This window comes from Triticum urartu, chromosome 6A (assembly GCF_056163025.1).
Source record: "Triticum urartu cultivar PI428250 chromosome 6A, HENAU_Tu73, whole genome shotgun sequence".
Taxonomy (NCBI): Eukaryota; Viridiplantae; Streptophyta; class Magnoliopsida; order Poales; family Poaceae; genus Triticum; species Triticum urartu.
In genome coordinates, this window is record NC_141878.1 from 113407585 (window position 1) to 113426758 (window position 19174).

The 19174-nt window shown below is 46.9% G+C and overlaps 1 protein-coding gene across 1 annotated transcript; it reads right to left on the reverse strand.

Moving 5' to 3' along the window:
- Positions 1-9380: 9380 nt before the first annotated feature.
- On the reverse strand, positions 9381-16017 carry LOC125515967 (uncharacterized). Its single transcript, XM_048681442.2, has 6 exons — positions 15555-16017; positions 14076-14221; positions 11320-11488; positions 11089-11187; positions 10341-10423; positions 9381-9976 (listed from the first exon to the last, which is right to left on the reverse strand). The coding sequence occupies exons 1-6, from the start codon at positions 15939-15941 to the stop codon at positions 9841-9843; spliced, it is 1020 nt and encodes a 339-aa protein (XP_048537399.1). The 5' UTR covers positions 15942-16017; the 3' UTR covers positions 9381-9840.
- Between the last annotated feature and the right edge of the window lie 3157 nt (positions 16018-19174).

Below are 19174 nucleotides of genomic sequence, written 5' to 3' on the forward strand. Positions count from 1 at the left end.
CCTTAGGTCATCCACTTGAGGAAAATTTGCTACTCTCCTACAAACCTCTGCACTTGGAGGCCCAACAACATCTACAAGAAGAAGGTTGTGTAGTAGACATCAGTCATCTTGCCTGAAATCCCACAAGGAAGAAGAACGAGTCCATGAAGAAGACAAACGAACGTAGTCGAACGAATCCTCACAACTCCCGAACGAAACCGAAGCTAACGAGAGAAGCAACCCGGAAAGAAGCAAGCAACATAGTAAACAACCATCACATAAACATGGCATAATGCGCAAACAAGTATGATGCATGTCCGGTTTAAATATGCATGGCATGGCAAAGTGCACAAACAATACTATAAATTAAGTGGAGCTCAATATGCAACGAGTTGCATATTGACGAAACACCACATACATTTATTTAGTTCTCTCCCGTTAGGTACTCAACAATATTAAATGTTGTTTAAACATGGCAAGAGAGTGAAGCATGAGAAAAAAACACAGTTAGGCATTTTAAATGAGGCCGGAAATATCAAACAACAATTCCGGTAATTCCCCATATGAATTTAGCAATTTGAAGCAAACAACAAATTAAACATTCTTGAAGTTGTTATCATGATGCGGATGACATTGCAAGTTTTAAGCAATTTTATGAAAATGTTGATATGAACATGATATGGAGCATTTTTCGCCATGGCGGAAGGAAAAGGGGCCACGGGAACGAATCCGAAAATGTTGCCACGGCAACATAACAGTTCGGGTAGCTCATGGAGATACTGGTGCAAAGGAAGTGTGGCGGGAGCGTGCAAAAGATGGTGGGGTGATCCCGGTTACCGGGTTCCCACGGGTCGACGACATGGCAAACGGGGACGTGCATGAAACAAATGGGCACGGTGCAAACACAGAGTTCATCTCATACATCACATGCATTCGTTCACGGGCGGTCGTCTCAGGGTTATACCTTCAAAGCGTGCGTTTCCGAACGGTTCAGGTTCGATGTTAGCGGAAGTAGTGGTTCCCGGTTCGGAGGGGGACTTGACGAATCCGAGTCCTTCGGGGTTGTCGTGATACTTGGGGTCTCTGGACTTGCCGGTCTCATTCTTGCGACGGTAGTCATACACGGTTTGGAGAGGAACTTGTCGTTTCGGTATGAAGTCATTCGGGCGTCGGTCTTGCCGGTGGGGTACTTGGCGAACCCACGTAGTCGATCTTGGTGTAACCCATGGTTGTGGAGGTACACCGCCGTAGACGTAGAAGGTCATCGGTAGTCGTTCACGGGTCTTCGGAGATGGTTGTGGTACACGTTCCGTAGATGTTCGGGCGGCGGATGGTACACGTGTCGAGGAGGAACTTGGCGAATCCATTTTCTTCGGGGTCTTCGTGTAGCCGTTCATGTCGTAGTCGGACTTGGCAAAATGCACTCCGATGGTAGTGGAACTTGCGCCGGTCATCGTGGTACTAGGGCCCTGATCTTGGCGTGATCCAAAAAAAGACACGATGTTGGGGAAGACCTGAAGGTGCTCCCGGAGTCAAACGCAGGGTCATGCGCAGCGGTCGAGCTATTGCTGCTCGATGCAGGGGGCTGGCATAGGGGGGGGTCGAGGTCGCCAAAAACAGAGGCTGAGATGCGCCGGAGGTGGTGGTGCTCGTGGGTGTAGTGCCGAGGCTCCTGCTGGGCGCGGAGGACACCGGGTGCGGGCGCGGGTGCTCGAGGAGCTCCTCTCCTCGAGCGCTCGGGCGACGGGGACTTGGCGAGGAGGAGGCGCGCAGGAGGCAGGAGGTGAGGCAAAGCATCAGAGGCAGCTTGCGAGGGGCCATGGCGAGGAGGCGGACGGCAGCGGCCTGCTCGCCGGCCACGGCTGGAGGCGGAGGTCGCCGGTGCAGGCGCATGGAGGCGCGACGGGTTGGTGGCTCGGGCAGAAGGCCATGGAGGGGCACTGCTAGCCAGGAGGGTGCGAGCAGAAGGGAGACTTGGCAGGGAAACGGCGGCGACGTGCTCGTCGGGTCGACGACGGTGAGGTGGATCGGGAGGAGCGGGGCTCTGCTCCTCTCTAGCGGCGCGAGTAGGGGAACGAGAGAGAGGGGGGGTCGAACGAGAGGTGAGGAGGGAATCGGGCTCCTGGCGGCAGAGGGAGGACGAGGGAACGAGCAAGAGCGCGAGCACTAGGGTTAGGTGGTGTTAGATGGGCTTGTTGGCTGGATGGGCCTTGGGCCTTAGGAGGAAAAGAATGGGCCGGCCTGCTCCTCTCTTCCTCCAAATTCTTTTCTTTTTAATTTTTATAGAATAGGAAAAAAACTTAGAAGAAAAGAATGGAAGGGTGGGAGTGGAATTCCCACACGTGACATATTTTTCTCGAGACAGAAAAATATAGAGAAATAATGAAAAAAAGGTGAGAGAGAGTTTAGAATATACAAATTCAAATAAGTTTGAATAACACTCAAACTATTTGAAATTGGAAGCAATTTAAATGGAGACCAAAAGAGATGAGATAAGGACTCTAGAATCTAGAAATGGAAGAGATTTAAAATGCAAGTTTGTTTGGGTTGATTCCATATGAATGGAATATTTATTATAGCTCCCTAATAATAATGAGAGTATACGTTATAAAGAGAATCACCATGTGAATTCCCTCGGTTTAAATGGACCGGAGATCCATGCAAATTATTTAGTTGAGTTTTTAAGAAAAAATGGGTTGCAAGATGACATGATGCAATGATGAATGCAACGAACCAAACAAATCACACGACGAATCTCGCAATCCATGGAGGGCATCTGGAGCGCCGGTCTTGGGGCGTCACACTGAGACCCCTTTATAAGGGCTGCTCTACCACTTGCCATTGGGAGCTTGGGAAGAGGAGTGGTACACGCGCGCTCCTCCTCCGCCGCCCGCCTCGCCTCGCATGTGGGCCACTGTCCAAGACGTTGGACTATGGGCTGACTTCGTCGAATCCCTTGCCGGGAGTGGGTCGACTCGGTCGTGGGCCTTGGAAAGTGAAGTAACCTAGTTCGGTTTACTTGTACTTATGCTAGAAGGTTCGATTCTATGTTCTTACCGAGACGCATTTTATAAGCGTTGGCAGACTAGGACCACCTTGTGGCTCACTGGGTTGGTGGTGTGTCCCTCACAGAAACGATTGCTCCCGAACAGGAGAAGGCGTTTAGGGAGGCAACCACAATCTTTCTAGGAGCAGTTCTGAGTGTGATTGGAGATAAGTTGGTTGACACCTATGATGCACTCCTGAAGTTTGCATTATTGCAAAACTCCCTGCAGAATACTACTCCCTCCGTTCGGAATTACTTGTCTCGGAAATGGATGTATCTAGAACTAAAATACATCTAGATACATCCATTTCTGCGACAAGTAATTCCGAACGGAGGGAGTACCTTTAAGAAGAAGGGTAAGAAGAAAGACAAAAAGAGAGATGGCTGCTTTACTTGTGGTTCAGATGAACATTGGGCAAACAAGTGCCCAAAGAAGTATAAGAAGCCAGCACAAGACTCCAAGTATGTGAATGTCACTCTGAGTAACAATGATACAACATCTGGATATGGTAATCTGTTTACCATACTTTCAGTTTGTCAGTCCACCGATTGGTGGGTTGACATTGGGGCCGATATTCATGTGTGTGCTGATGTGTCTTTGTTTTCTTCCTACCAGGTCGCACGAGATTGTTCCGTCCTGATGGGGAATGGCTCGCATGCTTCTGTTCATGGTGTTGACACGATAGATCTGAAGTTTACTTCGGGAAAGATCATGCAACTGAAGAACGTGCAGCATGTCTCCGCCATAAAGAAGAATCTCGTTAGTGGCTCTCTTCTATGTAAAGAAGGGTTTAAGTTATTATTTGAGTCTAACAAAGCAGTTGTATCTCGGTATGGACTATTTGTTAGAAAAGGATATGATTGTGGTGGTTTGTTCCGCCTTTCCCTGGAGGATTTCTGTAATAAAGTCGTGAACCAAATTCATTCTAATGTGAACGAATCTGAGGTTTGACATTTATGTCTTTGTCACATAAATTTTGGTTGTATGACGCGGCTAGCTAAGATGGATTTAATCGCGAGTTTCACTTTAGCCAAAGGCTCTAAGTGCCATGCGTATGTGCAAGCTAAGCAACCTCGTAAGCCTCACAAGCCTGCGAAGGAGAGACACCTGGCACCTCTAGAGCTCATACATTCGGATCTCTGTGAGATGAATGGTGTGTTGACTAAAGGTGGAAAGAAATACTTCATGACTCTGATTGATGATTCCACTAGATTCTGCTATGTGTATTTGTTAAATACTAAGGATGAGGCTCTACACTACTTTAAAGTCTATAAGGCTGAAGTTGAAAACCAACTTGAGAAGAAAATAAAACGAGTCCGGTCTGATCGTGGTGGAGAGTACTTTTCTAATGAGTTTGATTTATTCTGTGCGGAACATGGTATTATTCATGAGAGGACGCCTCCCTACTCACCTCAGTCAAACGGGGTTGCCGAACAGAAAAACCGTACTCTAACTGATTTGGTTAACGCCATGTTAGATACATCGGGTTTATCCAAGGCATGGTGGGGGGAGGCTGTATTGACATCTTGTCATGTCCTGAATAAAGTTCCCACAAAGGATAATGAGACTACTCCCTATGAGCAATGTAAAAAGAAAAGAACTACACTCTCTTACTTGCGCACTTCGGGCTGTTTGGCGAAAGTCAACGTGCCGATAATCAAAAAGCGCAAGTTGGGACCAAAGACCATGGACTGTGTTTTTCTTGGCTATGCCAAGCATAGCGTTGGCTATAGATTTCTAGTGGTGAAATCTGAGGTACCTGACCAGAAGGTCGGTACAATTATAGAGTCTAGGGATGCTACATTCTTTGAGGGTATTTTCCCCATAAGAGATATGCAAAGTAATTCTAGACTGGAATCTGATGAGACTCCTGAACCTGCTATTCCGATGGAATATTATGAACATAAAAGTGATAAGAATTCCATGGAGGATGACGAGGAAGCTCCTGTTAGAAGCAAGAGACAGAGGACTGCAAAGTCCTTTGGTGATGATTTCCTCGTGTACCTCGTGGATGATGATACTCCCAGCTCCATTTCAGAAGCTTATGCATCTCCGGATGCTGACTACTGAAAGGATGCGGTCCGTAGTGAGATGGATTCCATCTTGGCTAACGGGACATGGGAGATCACTGATCGTCCTTATGGTTGTTGACCATTAGGATGTAAGTGGGTGTTTAAAAGGAATCTTAGGCTCGATGGTACTGTTGAGAAGTACAAGGCTAGGCTTGTGGCCAAGGGTTATACCCAGAAAGAAGAAGAGGATTTCTTTGACACTTATTCACCTGTGGCTAGACTGACAACTATTCGAGTGTTACTCGCTTTGGCCACCTCACATGGTCTTCTCGTTCATCAGATGGACGTTGAGACGGCTTTCCTTAACGGAGAGCTACACGAGGAAATTTACATGCAACAGCCGGATGGCTTTGTAGTAAATGGTCAGGAAAGAAAGGTGTGTAAGCTAGTGAAATCTTTGTATGGCATGAAACAAGCGCCTAAGCAATGGCATGAGAAGTTCAACACTACTCTGACATCTGCTGGCTTTGTTGTGAACGAAGCTGACAAATGTGTATACCATCGCCATGGTGGGGGCGAAGGAGTTATACTGTGTCTGTATGTCGATGACATACTGATATTTGGGACCCACCTCAAGGTCATTGAGGAGGTCAAGTCTTTTCTATCTCACAACTTTGAGATGAAGGACCTGGGTGTGGCTGATGTTATCCTGAACATCAAGCTACTGAGAAATTCTGAGGGTGGAATTATACTTTTGCAATCCCACTATGTTGAGAAGATTTTGATCCGTTTTGGATATTCGGATTGCAAAGCTTCTACAACACCATATGATCCTAGCGTGCGGATTCAAAAGTTCGAAGGCACGGCTGTAGATCAATTGAGATATTCTCAAGTGGTTGGTTCACTGATGTACCTAGCATGTGTTACTCATCCTGACATCTCATTTGTTGTGTGCAAACTGAGCCGGTTTGTTTCCAATCTGGGAGATGTGCATTGGCATGCTGTTGAGCGAGTGATGCGTTATTTGCAAGGTACTGCGAACTATGGAATTCACTATTCTGGGTACCCGACGGTACTTGAGGGGTATAGTGATTAGAATTGGATATCTGATGCTGATGAGATGAAAGCCACAAGTGGACATGTCTTCACACTTGGTGGTGGTGCTATTTCCTGAAAATCTTGCAAGCAGACGATCTTAACCAGATCAATTATGGAAGCAGAACTCACAGCATTAGACACATCATGCGTCGAAGCAGAATGGCTTCGAGAGCTTTTGATGGATTTGCCGGTGGTTGATAAATTAGTGCCGGCTGTCCTTATGAACTGTGACAATCAAACAGTGATTGCCAAGGCTAAGAATTCAAAGGACAACATGAAATCCACAAAGCACATAAGAAGAAGATTGAAATTTGTCAAAAAATCACGAAACTCCGGAGTAATAGCGTTGGATTGTATCCAGACGGCTAAGAATCTGGCAGACCCTTTTACGCAAGGGCTATCACGGATTGTGATAGAAAATGCATCGAGGGAGATGGGTATGAGACCCACGTAAGTTGCCATGGGGTAACCCAACCTATGTGATCGGAGATCCCGTGAATTAGGACCTGGGAAAACAATCCAGCGGTCAACTGAGGAGAGTATCCTTAGTAAACCCACTCTGTTGGAGATGCAGTAATACTTTTAATTCTATAAGGCAGGCTGACTTTTGTCTTAATGTGTTCTAAAGCTTATGTAAGCAATATGCTAACCTACAGAGCATTTTTTGGAGGAACACACATATGTGAGCCCGACAGCTGGTCACAGTCTATGAGATTGGGTAATCTCTAGCAAGCTCATGAGAAGGTATGAAGTATGACTAATAAGCTCCACCCGTGGGGTTTAGCCTACGGCAGCCATGTATCAGCTGACAATAGGCGAAACTTCTGCATGCCAAACTAACAATTCAAGGCATAGTCCATTGTTCAGTTGTGAAGAAGTCTAATCCTGTTACTCTAGGTGGAAGTTCAACTTAACAGTCTCCACTGAAAATTCTGGTATATCAAACATTGTTTGGAACAGTTAACAAACTTATGTGCCTCGAGATCTGGTGAGGGATTGTTGGATTATGGATGGGCTTAGGCCCATATAAGACACTAATCCCTGGTTAATCTTAAGGCCCATGTATGAGATGGCAGGTGGTGGGAAGTTTAGTCCCACCTTGCTAGTTGAGGAGAGTTGAGACCCCTTTATAAGAGATGCTCTACCACTTGCCATTGGGAGCTTGGGAAGAGGAGTGGTACACGCGCGCTCCTCCTCCACCGCCCGCCTCGCCTCGTCACGATGCGCGCGCGCCGCGGGTTGCAGGAATGAGCCGAAGCTTATTTTTGCTGCTCAGGAACGAATTAATTAATCAGGGATTAATTAATGAGTCGCTAACATGTGGGCCACTGTCCAAGACGTTAGACTGTGGGCTAACTTCGTCGACTCCCTTGCCGGGAGTGCGACCCTTGCCGGGAACAACGACTCCCTTGCCGGGAGTGGGTCGACTCGGTCGTGGGCCTCGGCAAGGCCCACGACTTTCTCCTACGGACTATATAAGAAGGCTCTGACCAGTGAGGTAACCTAGTTCGGTTCACTCACTCCCTCTCACGTGACCTAGCCGTCATCTACTATTCCTCGCTCTGTGCTGCCTCCGGGGATCCCATCCAGACGACCGCGTGCACGGCTGGTCGGTAGAGCAGGTGTCTCCGGAACCCTGTCGTTCGAGATCCTGCCCGGGAGAACGGCAATAAGGTTTTTGGGGAGCGTCTCGACGCGACTGCTCCCGATCCGTCCCCAACTCCGTTCGCCTCTGCTTCCACTACTTCCTCTGCATCGACACCATGGCCGACGCTGCCGCCGCTAAGAAGAAGGCCACGGACAACGCCGAGGCTGCTGCTGCCGCCGCCACGTTGGCCTGGCCAACTGGAGGGTATAATATGTTCATCCCTCGTTTACTCGTACTTATACTAGCCGTATATGTGTTGCTCATAGAAGGTTCGATTCTATGTTCTATACATGCTAGTATGCTTAGGTATCGCTATGAGATGCATACCTTCTATGCCATGCTTACTGTTTACTTGTGGATAAATCTAATCGGAAAAGTGCTCATATTTCCAACATGTCCTATGCAGGAGCATCGGGGTTCAAAGAGTTGCTTGTCCGATGACTTACCCTCCAAGTGTAATGCTTCCATTCGGTAGTCTGCTTCCTGATCTTTTTTTAGGTGTTCAAGTGAGGTCGCTTAGAGCATCTCCAACGCAAGACGCTTAAGGAGAAATGACTCAACAAATACGCTAAAATAAAACAATCACCATAGCTGTTCTTTTTTTGACACTCATCACCATAGCTGTTACTACAACGCTGAGAAATTGTCTTCAGAAACACAAATATGGAGGTTTCCTTCTTAAAAGAAACGCTTTGTATCTCTCCTGCGTCTTCAAGAAAAAAAACACACACAAATGTGTAGCCTATACTGGTCACGAAGACCAAAATTATGTATATGGAGTGTGCACTGCCCGGGGAGGTGCACCATTTCCTGTGCCGTTTTGGGCATAATACCCATCCTTTGTACAGGAATATTGAACGCCGACGAGTAGAAGTGGACATCAGATGTGCCGTTTGCTGCAGCTGTTTTGAGGACGGTGGCCATCTGTTCTTCAGGTGCAAGAATGTGGAAGCACTATGGCGTGCAGCGGGGCTAGCAAAACGATTTATATTATATTATGGGACGGAGGGAGTACTTATGGCGATGGTGGTCTGAACGTAACAGGATCAGGCATGGTGACCGCTGTGCAGCACCGGCAGCACTGGCCAGCCAGATCAATGCCCAAGTGACTGAATGGCAAGAGTTTCAGCATGAGCATAATCATTTTTCACCACTGATTGCCTCCCACCACAGCAAGCCATTGCCTCAAGCAATTTCGATCGAGCTCAACCGGGAGTCACATGTTCAGGGGAACAAAGTACCTTCTCCAAATGGGTTTCATAGATCATAAAGTTTGATCGCTGTCCCCGTGGATGTAATGTTCCAGCGCATTGGCTGGCGAGTCATGGTGTTAGGGTGTTGGGTGGGAACCAGACCGTGTGGCTTACGGATCTACCACTGGATGTAACGAGTGATGTGGCCGGCCATGTTGCCGCGGTCACTAGTTAATGGAATGTAAGGTGTTCCATGTAAACAAAAAAGGATCAAAATTATGTATGTACTTCCTCCATTCTAAATATAAGTCTTTTTAGACATTTCAAATGGACTACAACATACGGATGCATGTAGACATATTTTAGAGTTAAGATTCACTCATTTTGCTCCGTATGTAGTCACTTGTTGGAACCTCTAGAAAGACTTATATTATGGAACGGAGGGAGTATATACCTAAACAGAGTATGCCAGTATAATATCACCGGTAGATTTTTTTTCCTTTAGTACACAAATATTGCTGATTACCTGGCGGGCTTCATCCTTGAAAGAAAAAATAATCGAAGGCACACATGATTACCTGACAGGCTTCATTGTTGAAAAAATGAAATCTGTGAGGTATTCGCATGCTAAGTTGATGTAATGTTGATTAACATCTTCATTCTCCAGACTTCCTTTTCAAGGCAAATACTGTACTGGCATGTCAATTCTGAAGAATTCTCCCGATCAAGCTGATGAACGCAATCTCCAGAATTTAATCTTAACTGATCTTCTAAATTGTACTCCCTCCGATCCAAAATAAGTGTCGCAGTTTTGAACTATATCATTTACTCATGGCCAAAATTAACCCATCGCTGCATTCTAGTTATTTCAGAGGCTTCTCATTGTCAGATGATGAAGAGGTTGCCCCTAGCAGAGACGACAGAGATGGACGCAGCAAAAGATACAAGGAGGGTCCAAGCAAAGGCACAACTGCCAGTGGCAGAACCCAACCATTTTTCCTGCAAACGGAATGAGAAAACAAAGAGCAATTATAATATTACGACGTAGGCAAGCTATAAGAGATGCCACATTATATTTTTGCCTAGTTGGAGAAGAGAGAAGATAAGCAGATTGTAGATTTTGAACCAGTTGTAGCACGGACATACAGTAGCGTATAAGTATGACTAACTATTGTATGAGTGGGCTATTAGGTTGGCTATAAGTGACATGACAACTCCATATAGCTGAGTGTTCTTGGCTATACTATTTAACCTTGCTCTAACGGGACATCTGTATATCTTTATGTTTGCATCAAGCAAGGTGAAGTTACTCCCTTTTTGTTTACATTATTAAGGTCATAAGCATTGGGACTAGCACTCTTACCATCGTCTTGATGTCATATCATTGTAGACCCAAAATGGCGAGAAGGTCGAGAGCAAAGTAAAATCAATACACGTGACATGGATCTGACAGATGGCATGAAACAACAGGAAATTAGTTCGGCCATTAAACCTTTCTGCTTTTTAAAACACAGAATGGAAATTAGTTCAGCCCTCAAAACGTTCATGCTTTCTAAAGCAACAGATATGCATATACCATTTCAATATATGGCAACCATATCAAATATGGTTATGACAAAGTACAGCAAACAGGTCATTCAGAAGCTTGGAATGGTGAAAAACAGAGTAAAGGCCTGATTTTCACTTCCTTTTCGCACATGTCCATTTGTGCATTAAACCAGTATTTCATGCAACTTTTTAATGTACCCACACCATTCCATGTGTTATGATTGTTGAATGCACTAACAGAATAATGATTGAAAATTGGTGGCTTTAGGTTCTACAGTGTATACCTGCAACAAGTCTGAAGTTTTTAGGAAGTCAGTTGCAACAATTTTGCAAGTGCCCCCCCCCCCCCCCCCACACACACACACACACACAAAAAAAAAACAATTTTGCAAGTGTCACTTGACAATATTGAGCAAGCATTTAGGCGTAAAAACATGAAAGTTGCCTGTGATTCTCGAGGAAAAAAAAGTTGCATGCGCGCCGGATACAACTTATTATATAATAATATGCCATGGTAAAACTTTGTTCATATTTTGCCAAGGATTGAATAAAGCAAAACTTACAAACTTGCTCTCTCTAAAGTATTGAAAAAATTCCCGCCAATCATCACCGCCAGCTTTGCCTGCAAATATAATCAGTCCAAGGCCCACGGCAAAAATTACCTGCAACATGATTGGAACAGATTCTTCACAATGATTGAAAAGGTTGACCAGGGTTTGAAGATACATTACTGATGTTGCGTGCTACTTAAATCAAGAGTATGAGAATGTAAAGACGCAAAAACTAGCACATACTCCTGCAGTTAGTTTAGATTCGAGAAATTTTAATGGCCATTGTCCAATTTCATCTTCATCAATGGCAGGTGGAGGAGGTTTCCACAGAACAAAGTAAGGAATCAACGCATATGCTCCTCCAATGCATGAAAGCACCAGGAATGGCCAGACTGGAATCTTGCTTTTTGAACTGCAATAACAAATTGCTGTAACATAAATAATACAGTGACTTGATAATAAAAGAAGACAACAATACAGATGGTTAACATCACATCTTTTATGTTTGTTTTGACATGTAGATCAAGAAATGCATTAACAAGAATGCTGCTAGTGCAAAATAATTACTTTTTCAAAAAGGAGGGTATCACCCCTGGCCTCTGCATCAATTGATGGACACAACCATATAATATTGATTATTTCTTGAAGCCAGGCAAAGCGTAACATCAATGTCAAACAAATCGGTTTTAAGAAAAAGGAAAAACCCGGGGCCGGCCAAAATGGATTTGCATCATGACAGGATCTCCACAGTTCTACAACTAACCTATGACAACAGACCAAATTAAACGGGCTACTCCTAGACAAAAGCCTTCAACAAGGGATCGACATACGTGCGCCGATATTGATGAGTTCAACCAAAGGTCAAACAAGGGATTTTTATCTCCTAAGTCTAGCTTTGGGCCAAGACCTTCAACAAGGACACGACGCTCGCACACTGACATTGCATGATCAAGCCGAAAAGGATAGACTGAGAGTTTTCACCGGAGTAAACGCATTCCTGCGACGAATCCATCATTTGCCATCATCCACTCTACCAGCTAACAACGTCTCGCTAGCCAGATCCTGGCGTGAGAGAACCCCAAGCCCACTGAAACTGCCAGAGAAGAAGCCAGATGCAGGTTCCACGTCGTCATATGCTTCTGGTCCCTGCCGCACCTCCTTTGATCCCCATCAAAAGGGATGAAAGGGACGCTTGGACGTAAGCTGGTCTTCCAACCAGGTCGTTGTTGTAGCCACTTCGCAAGTCGTCGTCGTTGCAGCTACCTCGCGAATCCGACTACCACCACCTTGAGGCCTTCACCTTGCCGTCCTCCAACACGACCCCCATCCGCATGGTCAGGCCCCTAGGCAGGGCCACGACGTCCCCTCCAGCACAAGCCCACGCCATCAGAGTCAGATCCGTGCCTCCGCACACTAGATATGGCTATACCCCGCGGGTTGATGGTGCCAGCAACCACGCATGCCTAGAACACCACGAAGCCCTTGGGGACGAACAACCCGGGCATGAGTTCCGGGTTGCGCGGCAGCTTCACGGTTGCCCTGCACACTGGCTCCATAGGTGACAGCCACGAGGTCGCACCACCAATGCATTGTCACGCGCATCCCCTGTTGGCAGCGAGACGTCGCGTCCAACCATGGCTCCCCACAGCGCTTCCTCAGGCAGCGCCGACGGTTGGAGCTGCAGCTACATCCAACGCGTTGTCATGTGCATCCCTTGTCGGTAGCGAGACGTCGCGTGCAACCATATCTCCCGCGGCGTTCACGACACCAATAGACATCATGTGGTATCCTGCAGCACGGCACAATACTACCCGGCCGACGAAATCCTCCTAAATGCGACAGCATGGCCCGGCTATCAACTATCAACAACGCCCTGCTCAAGGCAACGGAGCACCCTCGGTCTCCCAGCGATTGTACGAGGATTAGATAGAGGAGGAATTGGTGCAATGCGGTTTGTGTATTATTTAGAGTCGTGGGCGAGTATATATAGAGGTACAAGACATGGATGGCAAGATGGCTCCTAGAGATAAGATGGAAGCAGTTCCTATCTAATCCTGTGCAATCTCTAACTACCAAATATATTCTAGCACCCCCCGTAGTCGTAGCGGCAGCATTGCGAACAACAGGAGCATCATGGACGGTCAGACTGGAGAGGAACCGAAGGTAGAGACCTACTTTCCTCCTATTGCTTTGCCTTATATAGAGTTTTACGAAGAGTTCGTGCCAAAACGGCCTATTGAACTTGCCCAACACGACACAACCCTGCTAGCCAGGTTTAAACACACAGGAAGGGATCAAATCCTAAACATATATGGCTATCTTCGAGATTACCTTATAACTTGACACCTCGGGTTAAACATTGACGGGAGAACCAACTGTGGTCGGATGGTTATGAGGGCAGTGGTACCCCCAGCCCACCAGGGATCAAACCCCAGGTTTGACGCTTTGGTGCCTCATAAAGGTGGAATGTTCTTTCACTGGGAGGCGACGTTCGCGTCAGTAATGAGGTGTCTGTGGTGACTTCGTCAAGTTCAAGGCCCAATGGCTCAGTCTCTCAAAGGTGCTCATAGGGGTAGGGTGTGTGTACGTGCGTCCATAGGGGTGAGTGTATGTACGTACTCGTTACCATCGCTCATTATCTACCCAGCTCGTTAAGGGCATGCTTTCAGGATAAGCTAGCCTTTTTCCAAGGAACAGGAGCTTCGAGTTTTTGAGTTTTTTTCTAGTCCTATGATTACGTTCAAATCCAAAGAGAAGTGCAAGATGATTACATGAACATATGAGCAGCATGAGTACAGTGGATCTGATAAAATTTTGTAGACAGCCATTTTAATTCAGCAACACAACTTATTTCTATAATTTAAAAACAGCTACGTGAGCTAAACCATATATTAAGAAAAGCTTAAATTAAACTACACATTAAACATGGTATGGTTCTCTGCTGCAACTGTAGAGATAGAAAAGAGGAAGATTGTGACTAAATCTGCTGATCCATTTACCTTCTTCCAGTAGGAAGAAGCAACATGCTGTACACCAGTGGCCAGATTCCCATTATGTACCACAGAGACACAAGAACTCCGTTCATTCGAAAGCCATCATCGGCTTTAAGATTTAAAAGCTTCTCCAAGAAATATGTGTCCCTGTACTGCAACCAAAAGCAATTTAGAATTAGTAAGTGATTGTCAGATGCAGCAATACTATTCACATAAAGTGCCTTGTGTTACTGTAAATCCTGTTACAGATTATGGGTTAGATTAGTTTTACCATCTCTAAGTTGATTGCTAAACTAGACTAGGGGAGCGAGTAATTGTGTCACCCATAATTTGATTGCATGCTTGAATTTATGAAAATTATATCTATAAGATGGCATGCATCCTTAACACTTGCCCTGCCAAGGAGATTTGATCAATTCCCAGTTCTCCGCCATAAATCCTGAACCCTTTAATCTTGATAATTCAAACCCCACCTACAAAAATATGCCCCTTCCAATTATTTTGGAAATTGCCAATTGCTTCCACTTACAAAGCAGCTATGTCTTATGCTTCCCCAAAAATCCCAAGAAGACTACATTTTGGATCAATGCCATCACACCTAAGGACACATAGGGTTCTGGTTTTGAGGTAGTAGCCAAGTCTCATTCAAATGTGTAGGAAGCTCAAAGAGGGGCGAAGTCACCTCAATTTGGATGGCTCATGCACGTGCTCGTGCCATTGGTCCATTTGGTGAGTCATGATGATGTCCATGGGATGCTCCGCATCAATAATGGTTTAGCGTCTAGAGTCACAGACTCGTGATAATAGCCTAGCGGATCAAGGTACCGTTGTTCACTACAAGGACGTCTTCACAGATCAAAAACTTCACCGGTGGTGTGGTAAACTGTGTGGCTCATCTCAGACATGAATCTGTTTTTCTTTCCTTTTAGGGAGTGAGAACTCTGAATCTGTGATCAGCACCAATGGCCCAACCATCTCTGTTATCGATGCTGACCGTTGCCATGATCGGATTACCAAGAAAAATACACGCGTCTCACCAGGTAACAGCCAATCCAACCCAGATGGTTGCGTATTCTATGGGACAACATTGCCAGGGCAAAGACAACATGGATAACAGCATAGTGGTGTCCTAGCTTCTACCTCTTTGTATGGCACTTCTGAATCTTGAAACTTTGCAATATATATAGATGGTTGTGTGAGGCCGGGGATATCTTCCTTTTCAAAAAGAAAACAAAATGATCTTAGCCTGCTATATCAAGATTCAAGACAGGGTTTATTAATCAGGATTCCTTTTTTTCCCCGGATATTAATCAGGATTCTAACAAGTAAGCATGTAGAACTGTCTCCTAGGCCCTAGCATTGCCACTGTACTGAAACAACGACTTAAATTCATCAAAATGCATAGCAATTGCCAATTGGCAGTTCAATGGTTGATAAGTTGCTTTCGAAGAATGAAGGGGTGAGAATATGCAGGACCGTACATACTGGCGTTTGGTTTGGTGCGAGCTGGAGGACGTAGTACATGAGCCCCGCCCATATCCCGAACAGCAGCACCGATGTTATCCAGTCGCTGAGCTGCCCGCCGCCGCCGCCGCCACCGCCAATCTTGGGGACGGTCGCCGTCGCTAAGTCGTTCTTGCTCTCTCTGTCCTGCTCCGCGGCATCGGCGCCCGGCCGGGAGGAATCCCGGCAGATCTGGGCCCAGCCCCGGCGCGGCGCGGCTGCTGCTCCTCCCCGCCCGGGCAGGAAGGTGGAGAGAGAGGCGTTGGTTTGGGTGACGGCGGCGGTTCTATCGAGGGTGAGGCGCCGCGGTTTGCGGAACGCCGGGAGGGGAGCGTGGCCGCAGGTCAGCATGAGGGAGGAGGAGAGCATGGTGGTGAGGTGAGCTCCGACGAGGAGGAGCCGGTGAGAGGAGGAGTTTTTTTTGGCTAGGATATAGCCAAGGTTTGTATTTCTTTGGATTACGTATCGAGCGGTTCAGATGGACGCATGTCGATGGGCTTTCAGAATTTTGGCCCTCCGTCACCAGAAAAATAGTGTATGTGTTATAAGTCAAAGTTAACTTTTTTTTTTACAAAAAAGCCTTCACGACGGCTTCATTACCTCAAATCAAACTTACATCATTTGCTAAAGCATTGAGAATAAAACTAGGAGGTGTATCCGACCGCACCGTCGGCATCGGATTACTCCTCCCATATAGCTAGCTAAATAATGGGCAACCATGTTTGTCTCTCTAAAACAATGTTCAACTGTAACCTTCCCAAAATCTTGTAGTAGACTACAACAATCGTCTAGAATTGTTGTAGCCACCAGTGTGTACCTTTCATTCAACTTCAGAGCATCCGCGACGATCAAACTGTTGGACTGAATCATGATTTTATCACAGGCCTCGTATGAACAATCACATCAGCCACCGCTGACATCACATCAGCCACATGTTTCATTTGCGTTGTTGCTGCCGCAATGAACCTTCCGTCATGGTCGCGCATCACCATCTCACACGCTCCCGTGTGATCTTCCTCGGTGAAAGTTGCGTCAACATTCAGAATTTGCATCCCAGTTCGTGCCCTCTTCCATGTCTTCTGACGATCCACCGGATTGGGTTTACTCGCATCACCAACATAGTTTAGTGACAATGCTCGGATCGCCATTGAAGTGTGAAAAGGGTTCTGGACTTGTTCTCCTTTGGCCATTTCCCTTCTTTGCCATCATAGGTACCAACAAGTAGAAGCGATGACCTCCAATATATCAACAATATCCATATAATTCCGACAAAACTTGTCATCGCACAGGAGAAATTCTATTACATTTGCGCCTTCTCTGTCTGTCGGTGTAGCTTTGTTAATTTCATCAAGGAGGCCTGTAGAGGATTGGTGCAACTCACGATATATTCATCGGGTGCGTATGCACGTATATATAGGTACAAGGGGAGTCTAGACCTCAACTATACAAGGAAGGAGGTAGACTTGTTGTACAAGAAACACACATGCAATATACATCTCAACACCCCCCCCCCCCCCCGCAGTCGAAGCGTCGCTACGGCCGACGCAAAGGCTGGATCAAAACTCCTCAAAATGGGGTCGTAGGCAACCCCTTGGCCATGATGTCCGCAAACTGTTGGGAAGTAGGGATATGGAGAACTCGAACATGACCAAGAGCTCCCTGTTCCCGAACAAAATGAATATCCAGCTCGATGTGTTTGGTGCGACGATGATGAACCGGGTTGGCGGAGAGGTAAACCGCGGAGGCATTGTCGCAGTAGACAATCGTGGCCTTGTCGACAGGACAAGAGAGCTCATGAAGAAGTTGGCGAAACCAGGAGCACTCGGCAACAACGTTAGCCACAACTCGATACTCGACCTCGGCACTAGAGCGAGAAACAGTAGGTTGCCGTTTAGACGACCAAGAGATTAAGGATGGTCCAAGATAAACACAATACCCGAGGTGGAATGTCGCGTGTCGGGGCAGCCGGCCCAGTCAGCATCAGAGTAGGCGGTGATGTCCGTAGCAGTCGAGGCATGAAGAGTCAAGCCGAGATCCATGGTGCCGCGGATGTAACGGAGAACCCGTTTGACCGCGGTCCAGTGAGCATCACGAGGAGCCTGCATGTGTAAGCAGACCTGCTGGACAACATACTGAAGCTCCGGTCGGGTCAGCGTGAGATACTGAAGAGCGCCCACAATAGACCGATAAAACGAAGCATCCGGAGCAAGGGAGCCGTCGGTGGCAGAGAGCTTGGCCTTCGTGTCGACAGGTGTAGGCGCGAGTTTGCAATTAAGCATTCCAGCGTGATCAAGAAGCTCATGAGCATACTTCCGCTGATGAAGACAGAAGCCATCCGCATGGCGAGCAACCTCGATGCCGAGGAAGTAGTGCAGAGGACCCAAGTCCTTAATGGCAAACTCAGCACGAAGACGATCGGTAAGCTGTCGAAGAAGAGCACTAGAGCACGCTGTCATGATGATATCGTCGACATAGAGCAGCAGGTAGGCGGTAGCATCACCGTGTCGGTATATGAACAGCGAAGCATCGGAGCGTGTAGAGCGGAAGTCGAGCTGACAGAGGAACGCTGCGATGCGCTGGTACCAAGCGCGGGGAGCTTGCTTGAGCCCATATAAGGAACGGGAAAGCAGGCAGACATGCTCCGGATGAGTGTCGTCAACGAATCCCGTCGACTGCTGACAATACACCTGCTCCTCGAGATGACCATGAAGGAATGCGTTGGAAACGTCCATCTGGTGCACCGGCCAGGCGTGAGATACTGCGAGCTGAAGTACAATGCGAATCATCCCGGGCTTGACAACCGGGGCGAATGTATCCGTGAAATCAATGCCAGCGCGATGTCAGAAGCCTCGGACCACCCAACGAGCTTTATAGCGATCGAGTGTGCCGTTGGGGTGAAACTTGTGCTTAAACACCCACTTCCCGGTAGTGATGTTGGCGTGCCGGGGACGGGGAACAAGCTGCCAAGTTGCGTTGTGCTGCAATGCCTCAAATTCCTCCTTCATCGCTATGTACCAAAGTGGATCACGAAGAGCCATACGAGCGGAGGTCGGAAGAGGCGACAGAGCCACAGTGGAGGCTGGATGATACGTCCATTTTGCATCATGCTTTTATATCGATATTTATTGCATTATGGACTGTTATTTCACTTTATGTCACAATACTTATGGCTATTCTCTCTTATTTTACAAGGTTTACATAAGGAGGGAGAATGCCGGTAGCTGGAATTCTGGGCTGGAAAAGGAGCAAATATTAGAGACCTATTTTGCGCAACTCCAAAAGTCCTGAAACTCCACGAAACATCTTAAAACAAATAAAGAAAAATCCTCGCCAAAGATGAAGGCCAGGGAGGGCACACCCCGCTCATGAGGGTGGGGGCGCCCCCCCCTAGGACGCGCCCCCTACCTCGTGGGCCCCCTGGTGGCTCTCCGACGTCCATCTTCTCCTATATGAAGTCTTTCGATGAGAAAAAAATAAGAAGGAACTTTTCGGGACGAGACTCCGCCGCCACGAGGCGGAACCTTGGCGGAACCAATCTAGAGCTCCGGAAGAGCTGTTCTGCCGGGGATACTTCCCTACGGGAGGGGGAAATCATCACCATC